This window comes from Gigantopelta aegis, chromosome 10 (assembly GCF_016097555.1).
Source record: "Gigantopelta aegis isolate Gae_Host chromosome 10, Gae_host_genome, whole genome shotgun sequence".
In the NCBI taxonomy this organism is placed as follows: domain Eukaryota; kingdom Metazoa; phylum Mollusca; class Gastropoda; order Neomphalida; family Peltospiridae; genus Gigantopelta; species Gigantopelta aegis.
The window spans coordinates 315,023-332,710 of record NC_054708.1 but is presented as its reverse complement, the minus strand read 5'-3'; the positions used below and the strand labels follow the sequence as shown (position 1 = coordinate 332,710).

The following is a 17,688-nucleotide window of genomic DNA, read 5'->3' as shown; positions in this document are numbered from 1 at the left end:
CTTACATGGAAACATATTGTCAGGCACTGAGAGTGGTGTCCTTACATGGAAACATATTGTCTAGCTCTTGTAGTGGTGTCCTTACATGGAAACATATTGTCTAGCACTGAGAGTGGTGTTCTTACATGGAAACAACTGTCTAGCACTGAGTGGTGTCCTTACATGGAAACATACTGTCGGGCACTGAGAGTGGTGTCCTTACATGGAAACATACTGTCGAGCACTGAGAGTGGTGTCCTTACATGGAAACATATTGTCAGGCACTGAGAGTGGTGTTCTTACATGGAAACATATTGTCTGGCACTGAGAGTGGTGTCCTTACATGGAAACATATTGTCAGGCACTGAGAGTGGTGTCCTTACATGGAAACATATATTCAGGCACTGAGAGTGGTGTTCTTACATGGAAACATACTGTCGGGCACTGAGCGTGGTATCCTTACATGGAAGCATACTGTCGGGCACTGAGAGTGGTGTCCTTACATGGAAACAGTGTCGGCACTGAGCGTGGTATCCTTACATGGAAACATACTGTCACGCACTGAGAGTGGTGTCCTTACATGGAAACATACTGTCGGGCACTGAGCGTGGTATCCTTACATGGAAACATATTGTCGGGCACTGAGCGTGGTATCTTTACATGGAAACATATTGTCAGGCACTGAGAGTGGTGTCCTTACATGGAAACATATTGTCTAGCTCTTGTAGTGGTGTCCTTACATGGAAACATATTGTCTAGCACTGAGAGTGGTGTTCTTACATGGAAACATATTGTCTAGCACTGAGAGTGGTGTCCTTACATGGAAACATATTGTCAGGCACTGAGAGTGGTGTTCTTACATGGAAACATATTGTCAGGCACTGAGAGTGGTGTCCTTACATGGAAACATATTGTCTAGCTCTTATAGTGGTGTCCTTACATGGAAACGTATTGTCGGGCACTGAGAGTGGTGTCCTTACATGGACACATATTGTCTAAAACTGAGAGTGGTGTCCTTACATGGAAACATATTGTCGGGCACTGAGAGTGGTGTCCTTACATGGAAACATACTGTCGAGCACTGAGAGTGGTGTCCTTACATGGAAACATACTGTCGGGCACTGAGAGTGGTGTCTTTACATGGAAACATACTGTTGAGCACTGAGAGTGGTGTCCTTACATGGAAACATATTGTCTAGTACTGAGATTGGTGTCCTTACATGGAAACATATTGTCAGGCACGGAGAGTGGTGTCCTTACATGGAAACATATATTCAGGCACTGAGAGTGGTGTCCTTACATGGAAACATATTGTCGGGCACTGAGCGTGGTATCCTTACATGGAAACACACTGTCGGACACTGAGAGTGGTGTCCTTACATGGAAACATATTGTCAGGCACTGCGAGTGGTGTCCTTACATGGAAACATATTGTCTAGCTCTTATAGTGGTGTCCTTACATGGAAACATATTGTCTAGCACTGAGAGTGGTGTCCTTACATGGAAACATATTGTCTAGCACTGAGAGTGGTGTCCTTACATGGATACATATTGTCTAGCACTGAGAGTGGTGTCCTTACATGGAAACATTTTGTCGGGCACTGAGAGTGGTGTCCTTACATGGAAACATATTGTCTAGCTCTTATAGTGGTGTCCTTACATGGAAACGTATTGTCGGGCACTGAGAGTGGTGTCCTTACATGGACACATATTGTCTAAAACTGAGAGTGGTGTCCTTACATGGAAACATATTGTCGGGCACTGAGAGTGGTGTCCTTACATGGAAACATACTGTCGAGCACTGAGAGTGGTGTCCTTACATGGAAACATACTGTCGGGCACTGAGAGTGGTGTCTTTACATGGAAACATACTGTTGAGCACTGAGAGTGGTGTCCTTACATGGAAACATATTGTCTAGTACTGAGATTGGTGTCCTTACATGGAAACATATTGTCAGGCACGGAGAGTGGTGTCCTTACATGGAAACATATATTCAGGCACTGAGAATGGTGTCCTTACATGGAAACATTGTCAGGCACCGAGAGTGGTGTCCTTACATGGAAACATATTGTCAGGCACTGCGAGTGGTGTCCTTACATGGAAACATATTGTCTAGCTCTTATAGTGGTGTCCTTACATGGAAACATATTGTCTAGCACTGAGAGTGGTGTCCTTACATGGAAACATATTGTCTAGCACTGAGAGTGGTGTCCTTACATGGAAACATATTGTCAGGCACTGAGAGTGTGTCCTTACATGGAAACATATTGTCAGGCACTGAGAGTGGTGTCCTTACATGGAAACATATTGTCAGGCACTGAGAGTGTGTCCTTACATGGACACATATTGTCAGGCACTGAGAGTGGTGTCCTTACATGGAAACATATTGTCAGGCACTGAGAGTGGTGTCCTTACATGGAAACATATTGTCAGGCTCTGATAGTGGTGTCCTTACATGGAAACATATTGTCAGGCACTGAGAGTGGTGTCCTTACATGGAAACATATTGTCTAGCACTGAGAGTGGTGTCCTTACATGGAAACATATTGTCAGGCACTGAGAGTGGTGTCCTTACATGGAAACATATTGTCTAGCACTGAGAGTGGTGTCCTTACATGGAAACATATTGTCTAGCTCTTATAGTGGTGTCCTTATATGGAAACATATTGTCTAGCACCGAGAATGGTGTCCTTACATGGAAACATTTTGTCAGGCACTGAGAATGGTGTCCTTACATGGAAACGTATTGTCTAGCTCTTATAGTGGTGTCCTTACATGGAAACATATTGTCAGGCACTGAGAGTGGTGTCCTTACATGGAAACATATTGTCAGGCACTGAGAGTGGTGTCCTTACATGGAAACATATTGTCTAGCAATGAGAGTGGTGTCCTTACATGGAAACATATTGTCAGGCTCTGATAGTGGTGTCCTTACATGGAAACATATTGTCTAGCACTGAGAGTGGTGTCATTACATGGACACATATTGTCTAGTACTGAGAGTGGTGTCCTTACATGGAATCATATTGTTGAGCACTGAGAGTGGTGTCCTTACATGGAAACATATTGTCAGGGACTGAGAGTGGTGTCCTTACATGGAAACGTATTGTCTAGCACTTATAGTGGTGTCCTTACATGGAAACATATTGTCTAGCACTGAGAGTGGTGTCCTTACATGGAAACATATTATCTACCTCTTATAGTTTAGCAAATAAAATATATCTGGTGGAGTAATGTTTCGGCTATTACTATTTATTGATGGGAGATAACAAATACCCTGACATGCACGCACACACAGGCACGCACATATACACAAACACGCACGTGCATACACACGCAAGCACGTACAGAGGCAAATACACGCACACGTATATGGTTTTATACTCACACACAAACGTATAGGGTACCCCGTTACAAAATATTAATGACATGCTGAATTCTAACCGTCTCTTATTTTTAAATCAAAGAATGAATGAATGAATGAATGCAAGCACAGTCAAGACAACACAAACCACATTATTTACAATTCCAGTCGTGGTTCATTGGTTGTAATCAGAAATAATAAGCTAGTAAAAGTTTTATGCTTGTTTTTATTAAACGACACCACTATAGCACATTGATTTATAAATCGTCGGCTATTGGTAGTCAAGCATTTGGTAATTTTGATGTCTGGTCTTAGATAGGAAAGCCACTACATTTTTCCATTAGTAGCAAGGGATCTTTTATATGCACCATCCCACATACTGGATGACACAAACACATGCTTTTAGTATACAAGTCGTGAATAAGCTACCAATGAAAGCTTATAACTCGATGACTGTGTTAAATGTAAATTATCTAAAGTCAGAATATTCCTGAGTGGGAAAACACACACATACATCACCACCACCAACACGCAGAGAACAGACAGACAGACACAGGTGATTGGGGGTTTGAGGGGTGGACACACGTGAGACACGGATGCGCACAGATTTACACAATACAGAATCGAAGGGACGATCTAACGAAGTTGTCATTCTGGGACTCGTGATCACTAAACAAGAGATATGATAGCAGGTATTTACCAAATTATGAATCGACTGGACGATGAACTCTTCGTGGACGTAATCACGTGTTGGATGATTGACTTATAGTTCAACACTTGATGGACGTAATCACGTGTTGGATGATTGACATATAGTTCAACACTTGATGGACGTAATCACGTGTTGGATGATTGACTTATAGTTCAACACTTGATGGACGTAATCACGTGTTGGATGATTGACATATACACTTGATGGACGTAATCACGTGTTGGATGATTGACTTATAGTTCAACACTTGATGGACGTAATCACGTGTTGGATGATTGACTTATAGTTCAACACTTGATGGACGTGATCACATGTTGGATGATTGACTTAAGTTCAACACTTGATGGACATGATCACGTGTTGGATGATTGACTTATAGTTCAACACTTGATGGACGTGATCACGTGTTGAATGATTGACATAGTTCAACACTTGATGGACGTGATCACGTGTTGAATGATTGACTTATAGTTCAACACTTGATGGACATAATCACGTGTTGGATGATTGACTTATAACAGAAATGTTAGTGAACGCAATCACGTGTTGAAGGATTGAGTCATAGTTTAGTAACACGTCTGTTCTTTTTCAGCCCGAGTTGAAAACTGAACCAGATGACGTATCCAGCTCGGGGGAGCCCCTCACTCTGCACCAACTGTAAGTAACACACATTTAACACCTTTTAACACAGGTCACAATATAAAACTATTAGCACACTGCACGGTGTCTGTGTTTAGTTCACAGTACAAAACTATGACCACATTGCACGATGTCTGTAAGCAGTTGCCAGTCTAACCCTGTAGGAGGGTTCTGGGGCAGGCTCCTCACAAAATGTTCAAATAAAGATATTTCCAGGACACTTTAGTCATGTTATGAATTTTGAATTTAGTGATGTTATTATGAATGATGAAGTCAGTGATGTTATTATGAATGATGAAGTCAGTGATGTTATTATGAATGATGAAGTTAGTGATGTTATCATGAATGATGAATTTAGTGATGTTATGAATGATGAAGTCAGTGATGTTATTATGAATGATGAAGTTAGTGATGTTATTATGAATGATGAAGTTAGTGATGTTATCATGAATGATGAATTCAGCGATGTTATGAATGATGAAGTCAGTGGTGTTGTTGTTAATGATGAAGTTAGTGATGTTATTATGAATGATGAAGTTAGTGATGTTATTATGAATTATGAAGTCAGTGATGCTATTATGAATGATGAAGTTAGTGATGTTATTATGAATTGTGAAGTTAGTGATATTATGAATGATGAAGTTAGTGGTGTTATTATGAATGATGAAGTTGGTGGTGTTATTATGAATGTTGAAGTTTAGTGACCAGTGTTATTATGAATGATGAAGTCAGTGATGTTATTATGAATGATGAAGTTAGTGATGCTATCATGAATGATGAATTCAGCGATGTTATCAATGATGAAGTCAGGGATGTTATTATGAATGATGAAGTCAGTGATGTTATTATGAATCATGAAGTCAGTGATGTTATTATGAATGATGAAGTCAGTGATGTTATTATGAATGATGAAGTCAGTGATGTTATTATGAATGATGAAGTTAGTGATGTTATTATGAATGATGAAGTCAGTGATGTTATTATGAATGATGAAGTCAGTGATGTTATTATGAATGATGAAGTTAGTGATGTTATTATGAATGATGAAGTCAGTGATGTTATTATGAATGATGAAGTCAGTGATGTTATTATGAATGATGAAGTCAGTGATGTTATTATGAATGATGAAGTCAGTGATGTTATTATGAATGATGAAGTCAGTGATGTTATTGTAACGATTTCTCTTTCTCAGCACGTACCCACTTATAGACCGGTGCGAAAATCGAATCAAATACAGTTCTAAAAATGCCTTGCTGGGTTCGGACTTGCACCGACCAGTGATCCATAACTGGTTCAACAAAGGCCATGGTTTGTGCTATCCTGCCTGTGGGAAGCGCAAATAAAAGATCCCTTTCTGCCTGTCGTAAAAGAGTAGCCTATGTGGCGACAGCGGGTTTCCTCTCCAAATCTGTGTGGTCCTTAACCATATGTCTGACGCCATATAACCGTAAATATAATGTGTTGAGTGCGTCGTTAAATAAAACATTTCTTTCTTTCTTTTGCTGGGTTCGGCTACCCCTTTCGGTCGCAGACTTCCAAAATTACATTTCAATATGTAACACATGATTAACCTTTCTCACTAACTAATAAAATAATCACATAAGTCGTCCTTTTTCACAGTGTTTATTTAAGGGTTTCAATAAATCATAAAAATCAATTACAGTTAACCAGCAAAATAATTAAGATTTTAATATATTTCATGAATGACATTGAGATCCAGGTTACATAATAGTTATTCAAATTTCCCGCAACTCAGCCACCATTCAATTCCCCGACAATAAAACAATAAGAATCCCAATATGGATTACCATTTGTTTATTCTAAGAGAATGAAAATCAATCCCAAACATCCAAAACGTACCTAAACATTCATTCCCACTCGTGAAACCACAAGATTCCCAAACGTGGAATACTTGAAAGTTTACGAGACGGAAATAATATTTCCTTCACTCAATTCCTCTCTCTGAAATTCCAATAATCTCCTTTCAAAAATATTTGAGTAACCTCTCAAGTGTCAATACAAAATATACCTAACAATAATTTTAAGGTTTACAGTAATGCAATGCGAGACGGTGACAACTAACAAAAATACACTACCATTTGGTTAATGAATTACACAATAAATAAATAGCTTATCATTGTCGGTTCTCACATACTAAATCTAAAAACAATTTGGAATATTAACAGAGTGAGAGAAAGCCATTCAAAATCTACACAGAAAAAAGCACAATCAACATACACACATATTGTACCTGTGGTTGAACAATCAGAAGTGAGTAAACGGATGGACAAATCTAGCATTAATACATGGAATGGCTCTCATTGGTCCAAATTAATGACATGACATTAATCGGACATGACGATTGGTTAACCTATCCAAACAATTCTTCGTAGAAATAACGAAGATTAACGACAAACTTAATTATAGCCGAATATTGCCGAAAATTATACATCGCTACAACAAAAATTACGTAAATAAAATAAACAATTCTAACTTAATTATCTTCTCAAACGGTAGCCCAAAATACAATATAACATTATTATTTTTTAACCCCTCCCCAAATATTACATAACGTGATATTAACAATAAAATCCAAGCCTAAACATTACAATATTATATGGTCTCATGCCACTGTTTGGAAAATCAATGGATCTGAATGATCGTTCCTGTAACTCTACCCATCAATAATCTGATTCATAGAATGGCTGATTAAAGTGCTAATAGTGTGCTAGAAGATGTTAGTATAAGAAGTACAAAAACCAAGAATAAAATTAAGAAACCAAACATAAGTAGAAAAAGGACAGACAACGAATCAGATTATTCAGGAAAGTATTGGAAATATACAGATTTGTTACATTCCCCTCGACCACTTGAACTCTATGCACACATAGAGTTAAATTTGTGACACAAATTTTGGCACTGGTTTGAGTTATATTTCCAATATATATATTACTTGCTTCCTATTAAAAAAAAAAATATATATATATTACCAACCTACATTTACCCACATCTTATCACAATCATTTTATATTACAAGATTATGAGACATCTAGCAACTCTTCCAATATACCTGGCACTTATATTCACCTATTGTCACCATATAATTACAAATGAATATTATTCAAATATCCCATCACACAACACAATTGAAAACCAATAACATGTGATACATTTTTCATATAACTTTTTTTTTTTTTTTTTTATACCCCTAAATTTCACAGTAAATGCAGTAGTACAACAAATAATGAAAAAAAAAAATTCCAACACTTCTTAATCAAGTGTTACAACACTTATTAGGTATCACACCCACTGCATCATTCTATCGCTGTATATTAATACAATATATACATTAGCTAAAATCAACCACACAATCCTCCAAAAATGTCCAGTTATATGCATATATATATATATATATATATATATATATATATATATATATATATATATATATATATACAATTATATTTCCATTTTTACTAGAAACACACAATATCCAAAAACCTGAATTTTTTTGTTTTTGTTTAATTTAAAAAAATGTAATTAACACTTTATAATTATCCACAAAAATAAACACATGTGAATATATTTAACATATGCTCCAACCTGTCTCATCCACATATGTACAAACACAACTGTATAAAGAAACAGGTAGAGCATATGGACTTCTGAAATGCAACCAAGGTACCCTAATATTTCCTGTAGTAGGCCGAGAAACACATATAACACTGATATTCAATGTTATTTGTCAAACTACAATAAAATAAAATAGCTTCTCCACACCTTATAAATCCTTTTTAACCATTACAGCCTATTTTTTTCTACCAGTAACCAAATTATTATCACATAACCTAAAACAAACTCCGTTATATCATCCATTACAATTTATTTCAACTTATACAGCCTGATTTTTCTATCAGTCACCGAATTATCATCACATGACATCCAGAAATACCAGTTTATCATCCATTATAATTTATTTCAACTTATACAGCCTGATTTTTCTATCAGTCACCGAATTATCATCACATGACATCCAGAAATACCAGTTGTATCATCCATTATAATTTATTTAAACTCAATACAGATTTCTAACAACCTCACAAAATAAACATGTTATGATTTAACCAAAGCCCTAATAACCACCCATTTTAGCTCCTAATAATAACGCTTCATACCCAGCTGCCCCAAATGAATACCATCAATTAGTAGTCGAGGATGCAGGATTCTTTTCTTGCAGACAAAAGTCACCCCATCCTCCCGTTCTAACTGTTATAAGGCTAAATTTAACTGAGCTCTTCTTGCCTCATACTCCCCCCTTCTCAATGAACGAAATCTAATTCTTGGGAATATCTTCATCAAACAAATTTCCTGCACCCCCCAGTCTCTCAATTCTTCCATTACTTCCCGTAACCTTTTAACAAAAAGACCAACTTGAAAATGTGGACTATCCAGATCATTTCCTCCCACCTGCAATGCCACTACCCTTGGTTTATATCCATCCCTCTTCATTCTCTCAGTCAATTTCCAGACAGTCCCAGTTTTCCCCCCCGATTGACCAAAATATCTTACCTCAACCCCTTGAATCCCTAAAGATTTTTCAAAAGTTTTCCCTCCCTGCTTACCCCGTTTTACCAAATTATCTAACCTGGTCACATAGCTATGTCCCAATATTGCAGCTTTCCCTGAGGCACGAGGCATAGTTCAAATTTCAATTAAGAGAATTCTGATAATCTACAAATAAATAAAGATATAACATAATATATACACAATCCATTTCCAACATAATCACACACTATATTTAAAAAAACCCCAAACTTATTCAAACATTTCCTACCTTAATAAATTATCAGTTTGAGCAAGATTTCCCAATCCAACAAATTTAAGACAAGTCATATTGCCCTGATCTCATCCATTCGGGTGCCTTCTTATGTCTACGCACATTAACACGAGAAGGATTATTCACAGAGGAATCGGTTTCACCTCCAAAGAAAATTTGATCCACCACATCATCTGTCTCTAAAGAAGGTACCCAGTCCAACAATTCAGAATAATTAGACTGCATGGAAACATTCTGATCTTGTAGTTCCACCAACTCTTCCACCTCGAATTCCCTGGCTAAGTATGGTTTCAACCTGTTGAAATGCACCACTTGTTTAACTTTGGAACCCGGTTTCGAAATAATATAATTAACATTGGAAAGCTTCTTTTGAATGATAAATGGTCCAGACCAATACTTTTGTAGTTTAGGTGATAATCCCTTCTTTCTTTGTGGAGTAAACAACCAGACTTTATCAGTAACCTCTAGAATATGTCCATGTATCTTTTGATCATAGTTTACCTTTTGCCGTAATTGTTTCTTAGCCATGAATTTCCGGGCATAATGAAAAGCTGTTTGAATTTTTATCTGTAGCTGTTCCACATGCTCAACAGGGCTTTTACTCTCACCTGGCAGATGTCCAGTCATTAAAGTCAAAGGAATATTAATGACCCTACCCAGCATCATTTTATTAGGGGTCAACCCAGTTGTTTCATGAATACTAGAATGGTATGCCATGGTAACGAGTGGCAAATGTAAGTCCCAATCAGTGTGTTCTGCATTCACATATGTACTTAACATTTGTTCTAGAGTTCGATTGAACCGTTCAATCATTCCATCGCCCTGAGGATGGTATGCAGAAGTTCTAGTTTTCTTTATCTCAAGGATTTTACACATTCCTTGAAACAGTTTAGATTCAAAGTTTTTGCCCTGATCTGAATGTAGCTCTTTTGGAATTCCAAACCTGGAAAACAGTTTATACACCAATATTTGAGCAACCGTTTGGGCTTCTTGGTGTGGAATGGGATAGGCTTCTGTCCATTTTGTGAAGTAATCCCACACTACTAAAATATATTTATTGTCCCGAACTGTAGTAGGAAAAGGACCACAAATGTCTATGGCAACTCTCTCCATCGGTTCTCCTGAAACCATATTGATCATGGGTGCTAATCTATGAGAAATAGGAGGTTTCCTAGCCTGACACTCTGCACAAGTTTTCAGCCACTGACTAATATCTTTCTTCATTCCAACCCAAAAACAATTTTGACGCACTTTCATATAAGTTTTGTTCACCCCAGCATGGCCTCCTGTAGGTGCATCATGTGCCGCATGAAGTATATCAGGAATGCATTTCTTCAGTGTTTTCGCAATACCAGTTACGGTACAGAACATCATTACAGAGTTCCAGTTGTTCCCATTGACCCCAATATGCTTTGACTTGCCAATTCTGATCCTTCACAACTTCGAAATCTGGCCTAACATTATTTTCTTTCATTAGACTGATAATGACTTTTAAAATTTCATCAGACCCCTGTTCCATTGCTATGTCCTCCTTGCTCCAACCAAAATCACGAAATATCAAGCTACTACACTTTACAGGCATTCTACTTAATGCATCTGCATTTATATGCTTACTCCCACAACGATGTTCGATTTTAAAATCAAATGTGTTTAGATACTCAATCCACCTAGCAACCTGACCTTGGGGTTGTTTAAAAGACATAAGCCATTTCAAAGAAGCATGATCAGTTCTCAACAAAAATTGTCTTCCATACAGATAATGTCTAAAATTCTTAACAGCTTTAATAACTGCTAACAATTCCTTTCTAGTCACACTATATTTCTTCTCAGTGTTACAATGAGTAGTGTTAAAATAAGATATCACTCGCTCTTCCCCTTCATGTATCTGAGACAATACTGCCCCTGAACTATCATCACTAGCGTCTGTATCCAAAATAAAGGGTTTCGAAAAATCTGGATAGGCCAATATAGGAGACTGTTGTAATGCCAACTTTAAGTAATCAAAAGCTTCTTGACATGAAGAATCCCACAGAAATCTAATATGTTTTCTTGTCAAGCGGAATAAAGGAGTTGCTATTTCAGCAAATTTATCAATAAACTTCCTGTAATATGAGCAAAGACCTATAAAACTCCTAACCTCAGTAACACATTTTGGAGTGGACCAATGTTTTATCTTTTCTATTTTCTGCGGATCCGATTTAACTCCATCCTTCCCCACTAGATATCCCAAGTACAGAACTTCACGTCTAAACAAACGACATTTTTGAGGTTTCAACTTTAAACCTGCCTCTATCAAACCTAACACTTGATGTAACCTTTGTACATGTTCTTCAAACGATTGGGCATACACAATTATATCATCAAGATAAATCAGACAGGTTTTCCAATGTAAGCCTTTTAAGACTCTTTCCATTAATCTCTCAAATGAACTAGGAGCATTACATAACCCAAATGGTAAAACATTGAATTGATACAACCCAGTGCCAGTAGTAAAAGCTGTTTTCTCCTTTGCCTCATCTGTCAAACCCATTTGCCAATATCCCGATGCCAGATCCAAAGTTGAGAAATACTGTGCCCCATTCAAACTATCAATACTATCATCAATTCTAGGTAGAGGATACGCATCTTTTTTAGTCACCTGATTTAATTGACGGTAGTCTATACAAAATCTCATGGTACCATCTTTCTTTTGCACCAGAACTATGGGAGAGGCCCAAGGACTTTCAGAAAGTGAAATAATTCCCTCCTTCAACATTTAATCAACCTGCTTATCTACCTCCTGTTTCTTAAACTGAGGAATCCGATATGGTCTTTGTTTAATAGGCAAAGAATCATTAACAATGATATCATGTAATAACTTATTACACCTGCCCAATTTCTTATCAGCTTTCATAAATGCTTGAGCATTATTTATGAGAAATTCCCGGATGATATCCCGTTTCCCTATCTCTACATTCTCCTGAGTATCCTGAATCAATTTCTCTAAAAGTTCATCAACTTCAGTCGCATCCTCTGCCTCATTGACATTTTACTTACAGACTTTAACTGGACAAACCGTTCCCAACTGAAATCCCTGGTTTATAACACTTATATCATCAGACATGTTACAAATCATTACTGGCACTTTGGATTGTTCACCAAGCGTTATTAGAGATCTTGCAGCTAATGGAGAACCCTTTATCAATGCTAATCTAGTATTTGGTTCGACTAACCTTTCCTGATATGTTGGACCTCGTTTCAACACCTTACCCATGACTATGACTTCAGAATTAGGTGGTATGAGGATGTTCTGTTCTGCAAATATCCTACAACATTTACACTCAGAAGGTTCATCATGTAACGAAATAGTATTGTTCTCCAATTTCAACTGACCCTTGCTTAGGTTAAGTGATACACCATATTCCTTCAAGAAATTCATTCCCAGTATACCTCCCTCCTCCATCTCAGCTATCACTATTTCCTGTTCATACAAATATTTACCCAAGCAAATATCCAACAAACAAGCCCCTTTAACCTTTAACTCTGCACCATTCACTGTTCTAAATTCATAACCTAACGGATATAGTTCAGGCATCTCACTTTCAAAGGCAATTTCAAACAAATCTACGTTTAGAACAGTAACATCAGAACCCGTGTCCAAAAGAAAATCAATTCCTTGATCATTTATTTTTACTCTGACATACTGAACTACACTTCTGCTTTGGGCCTTTTTGTGAGGCCAAGATACGCCCTCTAATGGACAGAAACGTTGTATGTGACCAAATTCCCTACAGCTAAAGCACTGAGAAGGCCCATCTACCGTATTCATGGTTTCTGAATTTGGCCTATGTCCATTTATCACTCTCGGTGTCTGAAAGCTACCACCCGCATTTCCCATTCCAGAATTAACGGCCACCCTATTTCTCCCACTTCTTATGTTACCCATTTCTGTCAAACACTGCTGTAACTGATCCTGCAACCTTTCCATTTTACTTTTCATCTCATCAATCTCCAGTCTGTTCCCCCCAACCTGACCTATCTTAGCTTTACCATCTAGCCTTTGGTAACTTTCCTGTGTTATAGCGTATCAGTTATTGAGATTGTGTCTGAAGTGTAACGTATCAGTTATTGATATCATGCCTGTGTTATAGCATATCAGTTATTGAGATCATGCCTGTAATATAACATATCAGTTGTTGATATCATGCCTGTGTTATAGCGTATCAGTTATTGAGATTGTGTCTGAAGTGTAACGTATCAGTTATTGAGATTGTGTCTAAAGTGTAACGTATCAGTTATTGAGATTGTGTCTGAAGTGTATTGTATCAGTTATTGAGATTGTGTCTGAAGTGTATTGTATCAGTTATTGAGATCATGCCTGTGTTATAGCGTATCAGTTATTGAGATCATGCCTGTAATATAGCGTATCAGTTGTTGATATCATGCCTGTGTTATAGCGTATCAGTTATTGAGATTGTGTCTGAAGTGTAACGTATCACTTATTGATATCATGCCTGTGTTATAGCGTATCAGTTATTGAGATTGTGTCTGAAGTGTAACGTATCAGTTGTTGATATCATGGCTGTTATAGTGTATCAGTTATTGAGATTGTGTCTGAAGTGTATTTATCAGTTATTGAGATCATGCCTGTAATATAGCATATCAGTTTGCCTGTGTTATAGCGTATCAGTTATTGAGATTGTGTCTGAAGTGTAATGTATCAGTTATTGATATCATGCCTGTGTTATAGCGTATCAGTTATTGAGATTGTGTCTGAAGTGTAACGTATGAGTTATTGAGATTGTGTCTGAAGTGTAACATATCAGTTGTTGAGATTGTGTCTGAAGTGTAATGTATCAGTTACTGAGATTGTGTCTGAAGTGTAACGTATCAGTTATTGAGATCGTGTCTGAAGTGTAACGTATCAGTTATTGAGATTGTGTCTGAAGTGTAACATATCAGTTACTGAGATTGTGTCTGAAGTGTAACATATCATTTATTGAGATTGTGTCTGAAGTGTAACGTATCAGTTATTGAGATTGTGTCTGAAGTGTACCGTATCAGTTAGTGAGATTGTGTCTGTAGTATAGTGTATCAGTTATTGAGATCGTGTCTGTAGTATAGTGTATCAGTTATTGAGATTGTGTCTGAAGTGTACCGTATCAGTTATTGAGATTGTGTCTGAAGTGTACCGTTTCAGTTAGTGAGATTGTGTCTGTAGTATAGTGTATCAGTTAGTGAGATTGTGTCTGTAGTATAGTGTATCAGTTAGTGAGATCGTGTCTGTAGTATAGTGTATCAGTTAGTGAGATTGTGTCTGTAGTATAGTGTATCAGTTAGTGAGATTGTGTCTGTAGTATAGTGTATCAGTTAGTGAGATCGTGTCTGTAGTATAGTGTATCAGTTAGTGAGATTGTGTCTGTAGTATAGTGTATCAGTGAGATCGTGTCTGTAGTATAGTGTATCAGTTAGTGAGATCGTGTCTGTAGTATAGTGTATCAGTTAGTGAGATCGTGTCTGTAGTATAGTGTATCAGTTAGTGAGATTGTGTCTGTAGTATAGTGTATCAGTTAGTGAGATCGTGTCTGTAGTATAGTGTATCAGTTAGTGAAATTGTGTCTGAAGTGTAACGTATCAGTTATTGAGATTGTGTCTGAAGCTTAATGTATCAGTTATTGAGATTGTGTCTGAAGTGTAACGTATCAGTTAGTGAGATTGTGTCTGTAGTATAGTGTATCAGTTAATGAGATTGTGTCTGTAGTATAGTGTATCAGTTTGTGTCTGTAGTATAGTGTATCAGTTATTGAGATCGTGTCTGTGGTGTATCAGTTATTGAGATCGTGTTTGTTAGTAGTGTATCATTTACTGAGATGAACCAAGAACTGAAGCAGACATTGGTTCTGATCCAGATGATAATTCACAGGAATGACTGGACTCCCAATGAGCATCTAAAATGGCATATAGATATGTGTGTAAGGTGACCAGTGACAGACACCTGTATAGATATGTGTGTAAGGTGACCAGTGACAGACACCTGTATAGATATGTGTGTAAGGTGACCAGTGACAGACACCTGTATAGATATGTGTGTAAGGTGACCAGTGACAGACACCTGTATAGATATGTGTGTAAGGTGACCAGTGACAGACACCTGTGTAGATAGGTGTGTAAGGTGACCAGTGACACAGACACCTGTGTAGATAGGTGTGTAAGGTAACCAGTGGCAGACACCTGTATAGATATGTTTACGCAGACCAGTGACACAGACACATGTGTAGATAGGTGTGTGACCAGTGACACAGACACCTGTGTAGATAGGTGTGTAACATTACCAGTGGCACAGACACATGTATAGATATATGTGTAAGGTGCCAGTGACACAGACACATGTGTAGATATATGTGTAAGGTAACCAGTGACACAGACATATATGTAGATAGGTGTGTAAGGTGATCAGTCACATATACATGTGTAGATAGGTGTGTAACGTGACCAGTGGCACAGACACATGTATAGATATATGTGTAAGGTGCCAGTGACACAGACACATGTGTAGATATATGTGTATGGTAACCAGTGACACAGACATATATGTAGATAGGTATGTAAGGTGACCAATGACAGACACATGTGAGATAGGTGTGTTAGGTGACCAGTGACACCGACACATGTGTAGATAGGTGTGTAACGTGGCCAGTGGCAGACACATATGTAGATAGGTGTGTAACATGACCAGTGACACAGACACATTTGTAGATAGGTGTGTAAGGTGACCAGTGACAGACACATATGTAGATAGGTATGTAACGTGACCAGTGAGACACCTGTGTAGATATGTGTGTAAGGTTGCCAGTGACACACAGACATATATGTAGATAGGTATGCAACGTGACCAGTGACAGACACATATGTAGATAGGTATGTAACGTGACCAGTGACGGACACCTGTGTAGATATACGTGTACGGTTGCCAATGACACACAGACACCTGTGTAGATATGTGTACAAGGTTGCCAGTGACACACAGACACCTGTGTAGATAGGTGTGTAAGGTTGCCAGTGACACACATACACATGTGTAGATATGTGTGTAAGGTTGCCACTGACACACAGACACCTGTGTAGATAGGTGTGTAAGGTTGCCAGTGACACACAGACACCTGTGTAGATATGTGTGTAAGGTTGCCAGTGACACACAGACAGCTGTGTAGATAGGTGTGTAAGGTTGCCAGTAACACAGACACCTGTGTAGATATGTGTGGAAGGTTGCCAGTGACAAACAGACACCTGTGTAGATATGTGTGTAAGGTTGCCAGTGACACACAGACACCTGTGTAGATATGTGTGTACGGTTGTCAGTGACAGACACCTGTGTAGATATATGTGTAAGGTTGTCAGTGACAGACAGACACCCGTGTAGATAGGTGTGTGACCAGTGACACACAGACACTTGTGTAGATATGTGTGTGTGTGTAAGGTGACTAGTGACACATACACTTGTGCAGATACATGTAGGTGGGTGACCAGTGGCACACAGACACCTTGTAGATAGATGTGTAACGTGACCAGTGACAGACACCTGTGTAGATATATACCGGCCTCGGTGGCGTAGTGGTTAGGCCATCGGTCAACAGGCTGGTAGGTACTGGGTTCGGATCCCAGTCGAGGCATGGGATTTTAAATCCAGATACCGACTCCAAACCCTGAGTGAGTGCTCCGCAAGGCTCAATGGGTAGGTGTAAACCATTTGCACCGACCAGTTAACTGGTTCAACAAAAGCCATGGTTTGTGCTATCCTGCCTGTGGGAAGCGCAAATAAAAGATCTCTTGCTGCTAATTGGAAAGAGTAGCCCATGAAGTGGCGACAGCGGGTTTGCTCTCAAAATCTGTGTGGTCCTTAACCATATGTCTGACGCCATATAACCGTAAATAAAATGTGTTGAGTGCATCGTTAAATAAAACATTTCTTTCTTTCCTGTGTAGATATGTGTATACGCGGACCAGTGACACAGACACATGTGTAGATAGGTGTGTGACCAGTGACACAGACACCTGTGTAGATAGGTGTGTGACCAGTGACACAGACACCTGTGTAGATAGGTGTGTAAGGTTATCAGTGAAATCAGCACAGACGTCCTGATTAGCATTAACATAGTATGTGTCGATGTGCGCAAACA

At 38.3% G+C, this 17,688-nt stretch overlaps 1 protein-coding gene across 3 annotated transcripts in view; it reads left to right on the top strand.

Moving 5' to 3' along the window:
- The window catches only part of LOC121384253 (zinc finger protein Gfi-1b-like), a 169,723-nt gene that overhangs the window by 140,177 nt on the left and 11,858 nt on the right, over nucleotides 1-17,688 (top strand). For all 3 annotated transcript variants that reach the window (XM_041514543.1, XM_041514544.1, XM_041514545.1), the window contains exon 4: nucleotides 4,649-4,713. In XM_041514543.1, coding sequence (XP_041370477.1) covers nucleotides 4,649-4,713 — 65 coding nt within the window. The remainder of the gene's footprint in view (nucleotides 1-4,648; nucleotides 4,714-17,688) is intronic.